Raw genomic sequence first — 15535 nt, forward strand, 5'->3', positions numbered from 1 at the left:
AGAGAGAGAGAGAGAGAAACATCAATGATAAGAGAACCATTGATTGGCTGCCTCCTGTACGACCCCTACTAGGGATCGAGCCTGCAACCCAGGCATGTGCCTTGACCAGGGAATCGAACTGTGACCTCCTGGTTCATGGGTTGACACTCACCCACTGAGCCACACCGGTTGGGCTCTATACTGTTTTTATTACAGACAAGTGACCTGGTGCACGAAATTTGTGCCCACCCTGCACCCTCTCCAATCAGACATCCCTCTCGCAATCTGAGACCACTGGCTCCTAACTGCTCACCTGCCTGCCTGCCTGATCATCCCTAACTACTTCTGCCTGCCTGCCTGATTGCCCCTAACCCCTCTGCCTGGCTGTTTGCCCCTAACTGCCTCTGCCTGCCTTATTGCCCCTAACTGCCCTCCCCAGCCGGCTTGATCTCCCTCCCAACTGCCCTCGCCTGCAGGCCTGATCTCGCCCCCAACTGCCCTACCCTTCTGGCCTGGTTGTCCCCAACTGCCCTTCCCTGCCGGCCTGAGCACCCCTAACTGCCTCTGCCTGGCCCCTACCACCATGGCTTTGTCCGGAAGGAAGTCAGACGTCCATAAGATGGCCGGTCGACCCGGTCTAATTATCTTATTACCCTTTTATTAGTATAGATAGATTATATTGGATAGGATTGCTTAAAAACGGGGGGAGCCTTTTTCAGCAGGAGGAGATGCTCTTGGCAGACAGAAATACATAATCCCTATATCTGGACTGATAGCCAGCCATATGCACTATACTGCCAAACCGGTCATTAAAAAATTGAACTGCTTTCTTACACCTAACACCAAATAGCTGTTGCCCTTAAAACCCCTCCTCAGCCCCCACCTTAGGTTCTGCCTTTGCAATTCACCCAGATTTGGTTCTGATTGGTTGGTTTCTATGCCAGTCAGAGTCAAAAGCTCTGCCTCCTAGGCAGCCATTGGCTCCTCACACTTCACCCAGATTTGGTTCTGATTGGTGTTTTTCTATGCCAGTCAGCGTCTCCGGGCCTGATCAGAGAGGTGGGGCTGATCAACAGCCACCCCAGGCTGCTGGTGAGCGGGCTGAACTGCTGATCTGTCAGAGAGAGAGAGGCGTGGCTGCTCTCGAGGCCCAGAGACAGAAGCAGGTCTGATCCGCATCCTCGAGGTGCGGGCCTTACCAGCAGCCGAGGTAGCCGCTGATCAACCCCACCTCTCTCTCTCCCTGAGAGATCAGCAGTTCAGCCCACTCACCAGTCCCCGCCCACTGGAGCCTGCTGCACGCGCAGCCTGGCGTTTGGTTGTCTTCGGTCGTTTTGTACATTATGGACCCTGGATTTTTATATATTAGGATATTTATTCTATATTCTAGGAAATTTCTTTTAACTTTATCATCCAGAGCATTTTCATTATATTTTTATTTCTAAGAGTTATCTTTTTGTTTGGATGTTCATTTTTATAGCATTGTTTTTTGTTTTTTCCTTCATGATCCTTTGATTGTTGTTCTGATCTTTTTAGAGGCTTTCCTCAAGCAGTTTGCTACTCTTGGCTGTGTATTCATATTTAAAAGTGAAGGCCTAAAAATCTTGTTAGAAGCCAATATGAGGGCTTGTTGAGTGTCTGGTCTCCAAGGTTTGTAGGTGTCTGTGGTCAGAGTCTGGTCAGTTTTGTGTCTGTGTGCCTCTAACAAATCTAAGAATTTCAACCTAAATATAGTTCAGATGTTCATTGTTGCTAACATATTAGCTTTAGGAGGATCAGTTTTATTGGAATTCTTTATATATTTAATGTAGAGAAAACTGATGTTCTTTTACATTATTATATAATTTTATGCTTTTTCTTTGATGGCTGTATTATTTAGATGCCATATCTGTTAACTAAAATAGACTTCCCAACTATTACCTGTGGCAAAAATATATAGCTTACATCCACTCTGAGTAACATTATAAAAGCGTAATATGCAAATCAACCAAACGACCAAACAGCAGAACGACCTTCTGGACAACCACGCTATGACACACACTGGTGCCAGGCCAGCCAAGGCGAGTGTGATGCGATTGGTTGTGGGGCCCTGTCATTGGCCCAAGATCACCCTGCAGAGGGGAGGCCTAGGCCACCCTCTGCAGGACAATCGATTGCCCCAAAGAGGGAGGCCTAGGCCACTGGCTGGCAGGGTGATCGATGGGAGGGCCCTCTGTGATTATCCCAAAGAGGGAGGCTCAGGCCACCCTCTGTGCGATGATTGATTGCAGAGCCCTGGCCAGGTGGGCAGGGTCTCCCTTTGCTGGGTGATCGATCGCCCCAAAGTGGGAGGCCCAGGCTACCTGGCCGGGCAGGTGGGGCCTTCCTCTGCCTAGTGATCGATCATGGAGCCCTGTGATCGATCGTGGAGCCCCGTGATCGATTGCCCCACAGAGGGAGGCCCAGGCCACCAGCCAGCGATGCTGTGGCGGGTGTTTGGGGCCGGCTAGTGATTGTCCTGCAGAGGGAAGCCCTGGCCAGCCAAGCAATTGCATCCCACACAGCCAGGGAAAGGAAAACCCTGATGGCCCTGATCACCGGCCAGACCTAGGGACCTTACTTGAGGGGTCCCAGATTGCAAGAGGGTGCAGGCTGGGCTGAGGGACACCCCTCGGCACTCACACCCCCCCCCCCCCCCCCCGCCGTGCACGAATTTCATGCACCGGGCCTCTAGTATTAAATATCTGTGTAGAATTCGTCATATGTTACATATTAAAACCCTGCAGAATCATGGTATAATATAGGAGATTAGTTTATTTTTAAAAGTTTTTCCCTTTTATTCAGATTTTGATTTCAGGTTTTTGTAATCCAAAAGTATAATATTTACTCTTCTAAACTAGAGATTTCCAACTTTAATTGAATAGATGCTAATGCATATTTTCTCAAAGACTTACTGTCCTGTAGAAAATGCCTTACTAAGAATATGTGATGCATTAAATTAATTGGTGATTGTGGATAGAGGAAAGTTATTATGTAGCATGAGCCAGCCTTTCATTGTAGAGTAATCATCTTGTTGCAATTTTAGTTATGAGATGTAAAAAAATTAAAAAAAAAAATTTAGGAGTTTCTAAAAAACTTATTTTGATACAATTTAAACTTACAAAAATGTTGCAAGAATAGTATAAGGAACTTCCTTATATAATACTTTTAATCCAAATTTACCAATTGTGAAATGATCATTTTAAAGTTAATTTTCTCCTTAATAAATATTTTTGAGCTTCTGCTATAGCAGAATATATGAACTATTTTATATTTGGTTAAATTACAAGTTTTAAAATGTTGTGAGTTCATACTATGGAACATTATTTGAGAAATTTACGCGTTTCTCTAACTTTCTACTAAAGCTGCATTGTAAATGGATTTATCTATTGTTTCCCTTTGTCTTCCAAATTAGGTTTAGATTCATCTGTTTCTGTTTTGGTCCTTAGTGTACTTCATTTTAATATCCTTTATACCTTTTAGGCTTCTTAGCAGTGGCTAATTACTTTGGAGTGTGGGCACATTTTAAATAGGACACACGTTTTCTTTAAGAAACTGGTAATTACATGATATGGAGGTGAATCCTTTTATCTTGTTGCTGTTATACGTAATCATCGACATAATATATTTTACTTTCACCCATTTGGCTACAAATAGCATCTTTATCTTTTTATTTATAAGATTCTTATATGTATGGAAAGTAATAATGACTGGGGCTACTATAAAATTATTGTTCATTATTATTATTATTATTTTTTGCAGTGGAATAATAAGCAGAAATAAAGCTTTATTCAAGAAGCCATTTTTTAAATTTATAGCTGCTATTCCAGTGGTAAACAATTGCTGAATGATGGCATGTGTTTTACCAAGTTTTATAATTTTGTGTGTTTCGCAGCTTGGGCAGCACTTAAAGCACTTGGTTTTATGTAAAGTTTGGTTCAAACAATTTTAAATCTCTAAACCTTTTGTTCTGTCTTAATTGCTTCATGTCTCTAATATTCTTATTGCTACAAACAACACTTTTGTGTGGTTCTATTTTAACTTTTTTCTAGCTCAGCTTAAGTTTTTTAACTTTTTAGTAGTTGTATCAAAATTGGACTATTGATTTTTATACCAGTCTAAAGTAACATTTCCCAAAGTATGTTCTGTGGAATGCTAGTTTTGACAGAGGAAATGCTACATGCTACAAAGTCCTCTCAGAGAGTTACAATGCACATATACATTAAGTGCTTTGAGAAGGTTTTCAGTAAAGATTTGTTAGCTTTGTTTAACCCAGGTTTTTCTGAATTTATTTGACCATGGAATTATTTTTTTTCTCCCTCTAAAAGATCAGCTAACATAACTTGGCATTATTCACCTAATCCTTCATTTAAAGCAAATTATTTCTCCATCATATACCCATCCTGTGTATGTGTGTGTATGTATGTGTGTGTGTGTTTGTATGTGTGTGTGTAGTTAGGTTTAAATAATTTAATGCAGTATTTTTCAAAATATATTTTATTTATACTTGAAGTATTAATGTTATTTGATGAAAGTGTATGATCAAATAAATTCTATCTCTTTACTAGATCATAGATGTACAATACTCAAATATTCTTTACTTCTATGATATTAATGGCTTTCAAACTTTTTAACAAAGTAGTGGAACCCTTACATTAAAAGTTCTTAATGGATACTTTACAAACAAATAAGTATGTAAGATTGATCAAAAACAGATTTAAAAAAGAGGAGCTGGTTTAGTTGAAGTATGTTAACAGACCTTGAGACTGAGGAACCCTATTGATTTACTGAGTTATTTAGTCTCAGGGTCAGCAAAGTAGACCTGTAGGTCAAAGTCCAATGCCGTCTGTTCTGGTAACATTTTATTAGGATAGTGCCAGTTCATTCTTGGAAGTTTTTGTTCTATAATAGCAAAAGTGAGTGTTTGCAACAGAGACCCTGTGGCCCATAAACTTTAAAATAAGAATTTTATAGTAAGAGTTTGCTGATCTCTCATTAGTCTATGTGTTCATACAAGGCAGAATCAGAATGTTAAAACATTTTACAAACAAATATTAGTTTGTTTTATCCATAGTAACCCATTCCTGAGTCTGTAGAGTTAATTGTTTTGCCATCTAAACCCTTTTTGTGGCGCCTAAGCCTTTAAAAAAAAAATAACATTTTTACTAAGGAAAGAACTAGTTACTCTTATTTAATGTTGCCTTTTATATAGAGTGATTTTCAAGAAAGCTGTTTAAAACGATAAAATTTCAAAAGTTGGAAACATGTTTTTGTAAGAAAATATTTAGCATATTTTTTTCTTATTCTTTTGATTCAATACAAATTTGCAAGAGTAATTTTACAGCTGTTTTCAGAAGTTTTCTTAGTGTAAAATATTGCTTCTTTTGCAACTAATGCATTGCATGTGGTGGTTTGCAGTGGTATCATTGGTCGTAGCAGAAAAGATTTCAAGAGATACTTATTCAACTTCATCGCTGCCATGCCTCTCGTAAGTGGAATTCTTTAAATTTATACAGGGAAAAAAATTGCATCTTCCAAAAATCTTTAAGGATATTTACTTATTAACTTCTTTAAAGATTTATGATAGTAAGTTCCTATTTTGAATTTAGTTTTATAACTGTTGTAGAACATTTCAATGTAAACCTTTACACTAGATTGAAAAATTAAAAGAATGTCTACATATGTGGATTTTTTTAACCTTTAAGCCAAGGTTTCTTGAATATTTATAGCATCCCACTAAATGGCAGTAGTATCCCCCTCCCCAATCCCCCCCCCAGTGTGAGAATCAAAAATGTCCCAAAGGGCTGAGGTTGGGGGGACACAGTCATCCTGATTTAGATTTATTGCTTCAGGCCACAATATTATAGTAACTTAAACCACTGATATAGTTTAAGTTAAACTGGAATTTATTATCTGAATTTATTAAAAATAAAGGTGAGTATTTATTCTACATTATAAGTGATTTTCTTAGCTTTGATTTTTGTTCCATTTTATTGGCACTATAAGAATTTTAGTATTTTAAATGTAGGAGTTAAAAGGAGGAACTTGATTGTAAAATGCATTAATTATATTATATTCTAGGTTTAATAAAGCTGAGATAAGAAGCTTAGCTATCAGTCAAAAATTGAGATTCCGCAGAAAATCAGCGTTTTTTTTTTGGATAAAAATTTTATTTAAATATGGCTCAAACTATGGAAAAATTAATCTATATATATAAAAGGCTAATATGCGAAGTGTCCCCTCGGGAGTTCGACTGGGAGACCGGGAGTTCTATCGTTTGCTATGACGTGTGCTGACCACCATGGAACAAAGGAAGGCCCCGGCCAGCAGCCAGAGGCCCCAATTGGCCCTGATCGCCAGCCAGGCCTAGGGACTTTACCCATGCATGAATTTCATGCACTGGGCCTCTACTTTTAATATAATGATGGAAAAAAGTAGTAAATGTGACTCTAGAAATAATCTGTAGGTATAAGACTTTTTTAAAAAAATATTTTTTATTGATTTCAGAGAAGAAGGGAAAGGAGAGAGAGAGAGAAACACCAGTGATGAGAGAGAATCATTATTGGGTGCCTCCTACACGCCCCACACTGGGGATCAAGCCTGCAACTTGGGCATGTACCCCGACTGGGAATCAAACCATGATCTCCTGGTTTATAGGTTGATGCTCAACCACTGATCCATACTGGTCGATTTATACTACTTTTAAAAACAAATGCAGATGCAATATGTATAGAATTCCATTGTCTGGGGTTGTAACATTGGTAGTAGGAAGAAGAAAGTATACACATACATGTCAGTACTTCTAAAAGCAAGTCCTTTACATTAGATAGGAAAGTGACATATTTGGCTTTTTTTCTACCAAAATAAAAGGTAGCAAGAAACTTCTCAGAATTAATGATATTAACATACTCTAAAATTAAGTTCCAAGTAAAGTTTAACATATCAGGATAATAGAGCCTTTGGTTTAGCATGTTCTTTTTGTATCTTTGTAAATTTTAAGTAAAACAGAACTGAATTACATAAATTTGGACTATTAATTATAAAAATCATAGGATTTGGGGACATAGCCAATGACAGAGAAATACATTATGATTTAGTAAGTAGAAATTAAGCAAAATCAGTAATATGTGTTTGTTTGTTTTAGATCTCTCTGGTTAATAACTTCTTGAAGTTTGGGTTAAATGAGCTCAAACTGTGCTTCCGAGTAAGGCTAACTAAATACCTCTATGAGGAGTATCTCCAGTAAGTAGTAACATATTTTTATATTAAAATACTTAAATTGAATGGTAATACTTATGATGTTGAGATGTAGATTTTCTTTTTTGTTGGCTATGTTTTCAAGAACATTGCTTATAGACCCAGAAACATGTAGGGAAAGACTCAGTATTTAGAATCTATAATTCTGGCTCTTCCATTAATTGGCAAGTCATCCTTCTCTAGACTTGTTTCCTTACCTTTAAAGTAAATTAGGACAATCTCTGGGGTCTCGTCCAGCTCCAAACTTTTCTGTTTCTATTAATATGAACTAAGTAGTATAATGTGAGTTTTTAAATATTATTTGTTTTAAAGTCATTTTCTTATTGCTATTTTAGAGCTTTCACATATTACAAAATGGGAAATCTGGACAACAGAATAGCTAACCCAGACCAGCTGCTTACACAAGATGTAGAAAAGTTTTGTAACAGTGTAGTTGATCTGTATTCAAATCTTAGTAAGGTAAGTTTCTTAATTTTTTATTATTACTTGTTAATTTATTGAATTTTGAATCTCAGCAAATTTATGTAGGATTGTTTTGATTAATATAAGAGCATCCTGTAAATATTTAATACTTTTATAAGAAAATTTGAGTTGTAATAGTTTTAACTATAATTATTTAATTTTTTAATGTTATTTTTATAATGTGCTTTAGCTAAGAACTGAGAATTTAGTGTCTTATAAAGATTTCATAAGAATATTCAGGCTTATTTCAGTAAAACAACAAAAATTTACATTTTTATCTTTTGACCTATTTTCTGCAATTGTTAAGAGATCTGCGGTCAATTTATGCTTCTAGTTCTACATCCATTACCATTAGGCTAGCACTTCCTTCTGCCCACTTCTCTCCTTCAGTATCTCTAATTCTATTGGATTATTTAAATAATAGTTAAAAAGCTTTCATAAGATACTAATTTATTTCAGTTTTCTAATTACTGTTTCTCCCCCTTCCCAGAATATTGCCAAAGTTCTTTTAGATGATAGGCCTTAACCAGTTTTTCCTTCTAATTCCTCAGTTCTTACCTCATTCATGTTATCTCACCACCCTTAGCTTTTGCTCTAGTCTTCTCGTGAAGCTATCTTCTTGGCCGTTACCTCTTATATGAACTTGGACATGTAGTGGGTACCTGTGAGACTATCTACACAGCATTTCCTCCCCTCTTCATTTTAGATGATGCTCCATTTCCCACTTGGATGCACATGCAGCTCTTGGTCTGGGGTGGGAGCTTGTCTCAGACTGGACCATTTACAGTACCTTTGCCTCTGGCGACAATTGATCCAGATATCCATATGCAAGGGGCTTGGTCACAGTGTAAAAACAGGAATGCTGTGCTTCAACCAGGTGGATGGAGGGAGGATAGGCAATTCTTAGAAAAGTAATATGTATCCACAAGAGATTCACTCCTCATGATAGGCCCACTGCTAAGATACCTTTTCACTTCATGCCAAACCTTGTCTTTATTCTGCTCTCTAGAAGCCTTTGCTAACTGACTCCAAATCTAGGAACTCTGACAAAACTATGTTGTTCAGTAATTCAGCTTTCTTTTCACCCATTACCACATTTATTTATTTATTGTTTAAATTTATCTTTATTGTTGGAAGTATTACAGATGTCCCCTCTTTCCCCGCCTGCTCGCCACCCCCATCCCACCCCACTCCCCCGGGCCTACCACACTATGGTCTGGGACCATGGGTTATGCATATATGCATGTAAGTTCCTTGGTTAATCTTTTCCTGTCTCCCCCTTCCCTCTGAGATTTATCAGTCCATTACCATATTTTAAAGTTTGTTCTATATGTGTGTGTGGGGTAATTATGTAAAGTTTTTCGACTTCTAGTCTTTACATCTTGGCACTTGAGCAAGTCTACAGCTCAGGTGTTGTCACATTTGCTATAGAATAAAATACCAAATTAATTGCTATGCATTACAGTATATCTACTTTTAATATTATTTTATTGTTTGAACTCTGACTTAAATTATGAGTCATTTTTATCAACTTTTAAATATACTTGAATTTCACAAGTATGATAATTTATAAAGGCAAAAAGAAATTAGTACAAGCCAATTAATAAACCAAGTCCCTGATCCTTGTAATGTATATATTAGTTAAAAAGGGGTGGCTATAAACTTAAGTGAATGAATACAATTTGGATTTCTTGAGAAACACTTCAAAAAACACTTTTAGCATGTCAGTTGAGCTGTCTCTGTGTGAGGTTCTTAATGTATTGTTTTAGTTATAGAAATTTTAATTTTATATCAGAAGATTATATTCATAAATAGGCTTACTATGTTATTTCAACATATAGATGTTCTGACAAAATAATAGAATCAAACAATAATAAGAGCAATTAAGAGCCTCTCATTTTATAGGTGAAGATATATAGAAACCAGAAAAGCTAGTACCACATTTGGAGCTACAACTTGGGTCATTTTATTTATGTCTTTGCACTACCTTGAGAAATTGCTTAGTTACTAATGGTCAGTTATCACAGTAGAGCTATCTTAGTTGATGAAAAGTGATAAGGTTTTTCCCACCAGTCAGTAGACATTGGTCAGGCTTTTCCATTTTCTATTTTTTGACAATAAGAACTGCCTTTTATCTAATAATTGATCAACATGTTGTTACAGTATATTATACACAGTGGGAACTCTACATGTTAACAATTACATGTTATATGTTAAATAGCATTTTGTATTTAATGTTTTATTAGCTATCAATCTAGGTAACCTAGTTCTTTTTAATGATATACCTTCTTATATTTATTTTACAGCCATTTTTAGACATAGTTTTGTATATCTTCAAGTTAACGAGTGCAATAGGAGCTCAGGTGAGTTTATTTTATTCTGGTTTTTTTTTTAATTACTATAATGCTGTATTGTGAATAGCTAGATGGTTATAAGAATATATTTTATATTTCAAGAACATGTTTTTATAAGATTTACCTAATAAAGTCTAGTTATAAAATAATGCTACACTAGAGCTTTAACATTTTTTCTAATATGGCTTTTAAATTTTCCTTAAATCAGATACTTGGAAAACTTTTGTGGTATTAATAACCATAAGTGCAGTGTTTAACATTGAACATACATGTACTTATTGTTGCAAAGTAATGTCTAAGAAGAGATTTGGAGACAATAACTTAAATAAGAAATCTGAGTGTTAAAATATCAGAAATACTATTAGAATGGCTATACCAGTTTCAAGGATATTTTATGATAATATAAATGGTTGTTCCATGAGCCTAATTACCCTGTCTCTGATATTTGTGTTGGTAAGAATGACCTTTAATTTTGTCCTGAGTATTCTTATTAAAGTTTAACTTTAGTCATTTAATATGTAATGTTATTGTTATCTATACTAATAAAAGGGTAATATGCTAATTAGAAAGGGAGACCTTACGGGAGACCTTCCAGACGTCCTTCTGGACAAAGCCATGGTGACAGGGCTGAGGCAGAGGCAGTTAGGGACGATCAGGCCAGGAGGGGAGGGCAGCTGGGGGTGATCAGGCCGGTAGTGGGGGGGGGGGCAGTTGGGGGAGAGCAGGCCAGCAGTGGGGGGCAGCTGGGGGCAGCTGGGGGCAATCGGGCCGGCAGTGGGGGCAGTTGGAGGCAAGCAGGCTGGTGGGGGGGACAGTTGGGGGTGAGCAGGCCAGCAGGGAGGCAGTTGGGAGCAAGCAGGCTGGCGGTGGGGGCCATTGGGTCGATCAGGCTGGCAGTGGGGGCTGTTGGGGGTGAGCATGCTAGCAGGGGGGCAGTTGAGGGTGATCAGGATGGCAAGGGGGGGCAGTTGGGGGCGAGAAGGCCAGTGGGGGAGCAGTTGGGGGCAAGCAGGCTGGCAGGCAGAGTGGTTAGGGGCAATCAGGCAGGCAGGCAGGTGAGCGGTTAGGAGCCAGTGGTCCCAGATTGCAAGGGGGATGTCCAACTGCTGGTTTAAGCCTGATCCCTGAGAGGTCCCAGATTTGAGAGGGTGCAGGCTGAGCTGAGGGACACCCCTCTCCCCCGTGCATGAATTTCGTGCACCGGACCACTAGTCTATATATAAAAGCCTAAGCAACCGGCCCACCGGCCAGTAGCTATGACGCACACTGACCACCAGTGAGCAGATGCTCAACACACAGGCATGGAAACTGGAACAGACTGATGAATCTCAGAGGGAAGGGGGGAGGGTAGGAAGAGATTAACCAAAGATCTTATATGTATACTAGGGGACCAGTGCATTGGTGGGGTCCCTCAGCCTGGCCTGTGGTATTGGGCTGAAACCGGCTCTCCAACATCCCCCAAGGGGTCCCAGATTGTGAGAGGGTGCAGGCCAGGCCGAGGAACCCCACCTGTGCATGATTGGGGCCAGGGAGGGACGCGGGAGGTTGGCCAATCTGGGAGGGGCCGTGGGAGGGCTCCAGGGTGTGTCAGGCCCATCTCACTCAGTCCCGATAAGCCAGACCCCAGCAGCAAGCTATCCTACTGGTCGGAGCGTCTGCCCCCTGGTGGTCAGTGCATGTCATAGTGACTGGTCGACTGATCTTCCATCGCCCCCTGGTGGTCAGTGCATGTCATAGTGAGCGGTTGAGCAGCCTTAGCATATCATTAGATATCATTAGCGTATTATGCTTTGATTGGTTGAACAGATGACAGGACACTTAGCATATTAAGCTTTTATTATATAGGATATATTATAAAAGCCTAAGCAACTGAACGACCAGTCATCTGGTCGCTATAACGTGCACTGAGCACCAGGGGGCAGACGCTCAATGCAGGAGCTGCCCCCTGGTGGTCAGTGCACTCCCACAGCCAACATCCTGCAGTCGGCCAACATCCCATGGTCCTTCCCCCTGGCCGCCCGTCCCGATCACCGGCCAGGCTGGGGGACCCCACCTGTGCACAATTTCGTGCACTAGGCCTCTAGTAACTATATAATAATGTAGTTGGTGTGTGTGTGTGTGTGTGTGTGTGTGTGTGTGTGTGTGTGTATGTGTAAATACTAGAGCAGTGATGGGCAATCTTTTGAGCTTGGTGTGTCAAACTTCGCCAAAAAACTGAGCATAACTTGGGTAGTGTGTCACTTTGAGGAAAAAACTAACTCCAAGACTCTAGTTGCAAATGTTTCATCCTCAGGAGCAGCAAATGTTTCATCCTCAGCATGCGGCCGCGTGTCATCAGAAATGGCTATGCGTGTCAGTGCTGACACGCGTGTCATAGGTTCACCATCACTGTACTAGAGGCTCAGCAGCACTGATTGAAATCATGCGAGGAGGCACCCCACAGGGGGCTGGGATCTGCGCCTGACCTGTGTAGTGCCAGCTGCTGTGTTGTGTTGGCTGGGGTGGGGGCGTGCTCCGAGCCACGCAGCAGCTGCTCAGAGTACACCCCCGGCGCCATGTTGTGTCCACTGGGGTGGGGGCAGGCGCTCCTGAGTGTTGTGTCTCTGCTCTGGCCCGCCCCAGCCCCAGCCTCTCTGTGTGTTGTGTCTCCACTCCCGTGAGAGGAGGCACCCCGCGGAGGGCCGGGACTCGTGCCTGACCCGTGTAGCACCGGCCGCTGCATTGTGTCTGCTGGGGTGGGGCAGGCGCTCCTGTGTGTTGTGCCTCTGCTCCGGCCCGCCCCCAGCCCCAGCCCCAGCCTCCCCCCGGTCTCTGGGGCTGGGGGCGGCACGCAGTCCCCTCCCGCCCATCTGCACATGCAGCTCCTCCTGAGTGGTCATGATGCAGCCTACTCCTGAGCGGTCGTGACACCCAGTTAATTAGCATATCCCCTGTTTATATATATAGATATACTAATAGCCCATCGCGCGATATCACGCGCAGTAGGCTGCCTGCCGCTTCTGCGGGAGCCGGCGGGAGCCACGCTGCTTCTGTGGGAGGCGGGCCTGCTGTCTCCTCTCCGGTCCTGCGCTTGGCCGCGGAGGCTGCGGGCTGGCACCCCTGTACCCAGAGGCCCTCTGCGGCTGGGGCGTCACCACAGCGATGAAGCAAGCGTCCCACCCCAGCCACTCCGCACCCGCTGCCCAGAGGCCCTCTGTTGCCATGGCGACGAAGCAAGCATTCCTCCATGCTGCTCACGCTGCCCGCTCTCAGCGGCAGCCCCACCAGGACTGGGGGACTCTGGTGAGGATGGAGGGGACTGGGTGCCACCATCTTGTGGCTATGGGTGCCGCCATCTTTGTGATGGAGTGATGGTTAATTTGCATATTACCCTTTTATTAGATAGGATATTTTGTAGTTGATTAGTAAATAATTTATACAGTGGTTTTTCCAAAAAACTGGGAAAAGCAGTTTTCTATTTGAGTTTTATTGTCTACTTTTCTTACTTTTTGCTATTTCATGATCCAGACTTATTCTTATAGCATGTTTTCATTATTAGAAGTGAATAGACCTAATCCCTCTTGTCTCTATGCTGTAATATTTTTATGGTTCTTTTTACATTTTATCTGATTCTTCATTTTTTGAAGGTAAAAACTATGTTTTAGTAATATTTTTGCCCATACTTATTGCAATGCATTGAATCAGTCGTATTTAATTTTAAAAATCTTGAATACACACTGTATTCTACACATATTGTGCTGAGTAGTAGGAATCAAAACATGAGTAAGACAGGAACTACTGTGGAGGGATTATGATCTGGTAAAAGAGGTATTTAAGCAATTATAATGCAGAGTGATAAGTCCAATAATAGAAGTTTGAATAAAGTATTTACTCTTGGAAGAATTGGAGGTGATATTTGAGCTGCTTTGAGGAGGATGAGTATACATCCCTAAATGTCAGGCTTGCCAGACCTAAGAACAACTTCATTGATGGCATGTTCAGGAAACAGTTATTTTAGTATGGCAGAACATAGCATATATATGGGAATGGGGGAAGTGTCGTGATGAGCTTGGAAAGGTCAGCTTGAAGATTCTTTCTTGGAATGGTCAGTGGGCGATGAGGTCCCTTACCAAGTTAGAAAATGTAGAGCTGGAAGCAAGATGTATGAGAATGGAAAGGCAGATGGAGTTTGTTTGGAGGAGCTAAGCTTGAGGCTCTACAGAGCAGTGAGGTGTTGAAGAGTGCTTGGAAATAATGCCTTGGATTTTTAGGAGTGATGGGACTAGAGATATAAATTTGGGAGAAGAAAGCTAAGAAAGAAACCTCAGAGAATATTAACATTCAAAGAGAAGGTAAAAAGGAGATCTGAATTATTGTGGAATCTTGAGTAAATATCAAGAAGAGTTCCATTGGAAGAGTTTTAGATGCCATAAAGAGTGATGGTGACTGACTGCAATTAGGAGTTCTTAGGTGAGCATATTTGGGAGAGCTGGAGATGAACTGCCAGAGGTGGGAGGAGTAGATGAGTAGTAAAAGCTTAGAGGTCCAGTGTGTGTGTGTGTGTGTGTGTGTGTGTGTGTGTGTGTGTGTGTATATATATATATATATTTTTTTTTTTTTTTCAGAAAAGAAGGGAAGAATTAATCAAAAGTTCAACTTCTCTCAAAGTCAGAACTTAATTATAGAAATTGTATACGTTGTGTTCAGTAAATTTATTAGATATCCTTGAACTTTGTATCTTTCTCTTGCAATAATAATAGGGTCCAGCGAGCATGATGGCCTATTTGCTTGTTTCTGGGCTGTTCCTAACTCGACTTAGAAGACCCATTGGTAAGATGACAATAACTGAGCAAAAGTATGAAGGAGAGTATAGATATGTTAATTCCCGGCTCATCACAAACAGGTAAGGAGAAATGTATTAAATGTATTTAGCTGTACTAAAAAATTATTTTTATGGATATTGATATCATGTAAGTTGACTTCAAAAATCAGTAACACTGTTACTGAAATTAGGGGTGTATGTGTATTTACCTCTTTTGAAAATATACATTTTGAAGGATATCAGTTTTATAACCTTTTTTCTAGTTAACTATGTATTATCTCTGATTCACCTCTTTATGTTATTGACTAATTTTCTGTTAATTTTACTTTAAACATAGTCAAAATACAATTCAAATTTATGTATAATACTTCAAAGAAAATTTTGTCTCAATTTATCCCAAAATATTTTTGAGACTGTGTTTGTAATACTCAGTAATTCAGTCTTACTGCATGTGCCTCTACCTATTTTCCACAAAAATCCAAAATAGGGAGAAAAAGTATTGAGCTTTGGAGCCAGCCTGATTAGTTTCAAAATCTACCTCTTCTACTCATCCATTATACATATTCAGTGACTTTTGGCATGTTGTTTATAGCTTCACTTGTTTTGTTTATAATAGGTAGATAACATAGGCCTATTTTGAGGATTAAATATGAAATATATATAG

At 40.1% G+C, this 15535-nt stretch overlaps 1 protein-coding gene across 3 annotated transcripts in view; it reads left to right on the forward strand.

Moving 5' to 3' along the window:
- ABCD3 (ATP binding cassette subfamily D member 3) overlaps positions 1–15535 on the forward strand; it is an 88499-nt gene that overhangs the window by 38748 nt on the left and 34216 nt on the right. For all 3 annotated transcript variants that reach the window (XM_054721404.1, XM_054721405.1, XM_028152327.2), the window contains 5 exons: positions 5416–5485; positions 7142–7239; positions 7590–7713; positions 10023–10079; positions 14810–14952. In XM_054721404.1, the coding sequence (XP_054577379.1) occupies positions 5416–5485; positions 7142–7239; positions 7590–7713; positions 10023–10079; positions 14810–14952 (492 nt within the window). The remainder of the gene's footprint in view (positions 1–5415; positions 5486–7141; positions 7240–7589; positions 7714–10022; positions 10080–14809; positions 14953–15535) is intronic.

This window comes from Eptesicus fuscus, chromosome 9 (genome assembly GCF_027574615.1).
Source record: "Eptesicus fuscus isolate TK198812 chromosome 9, DD_ASM_mEF_20220401, whole genome shotgun sequence".
NCBI classification, from domain to species: Eukaryota; Metazoa; Chordata; class Mammalia; order Chiroptera; family Vespertilionidae; genus Eptesicus; species Eptesicus fuscus.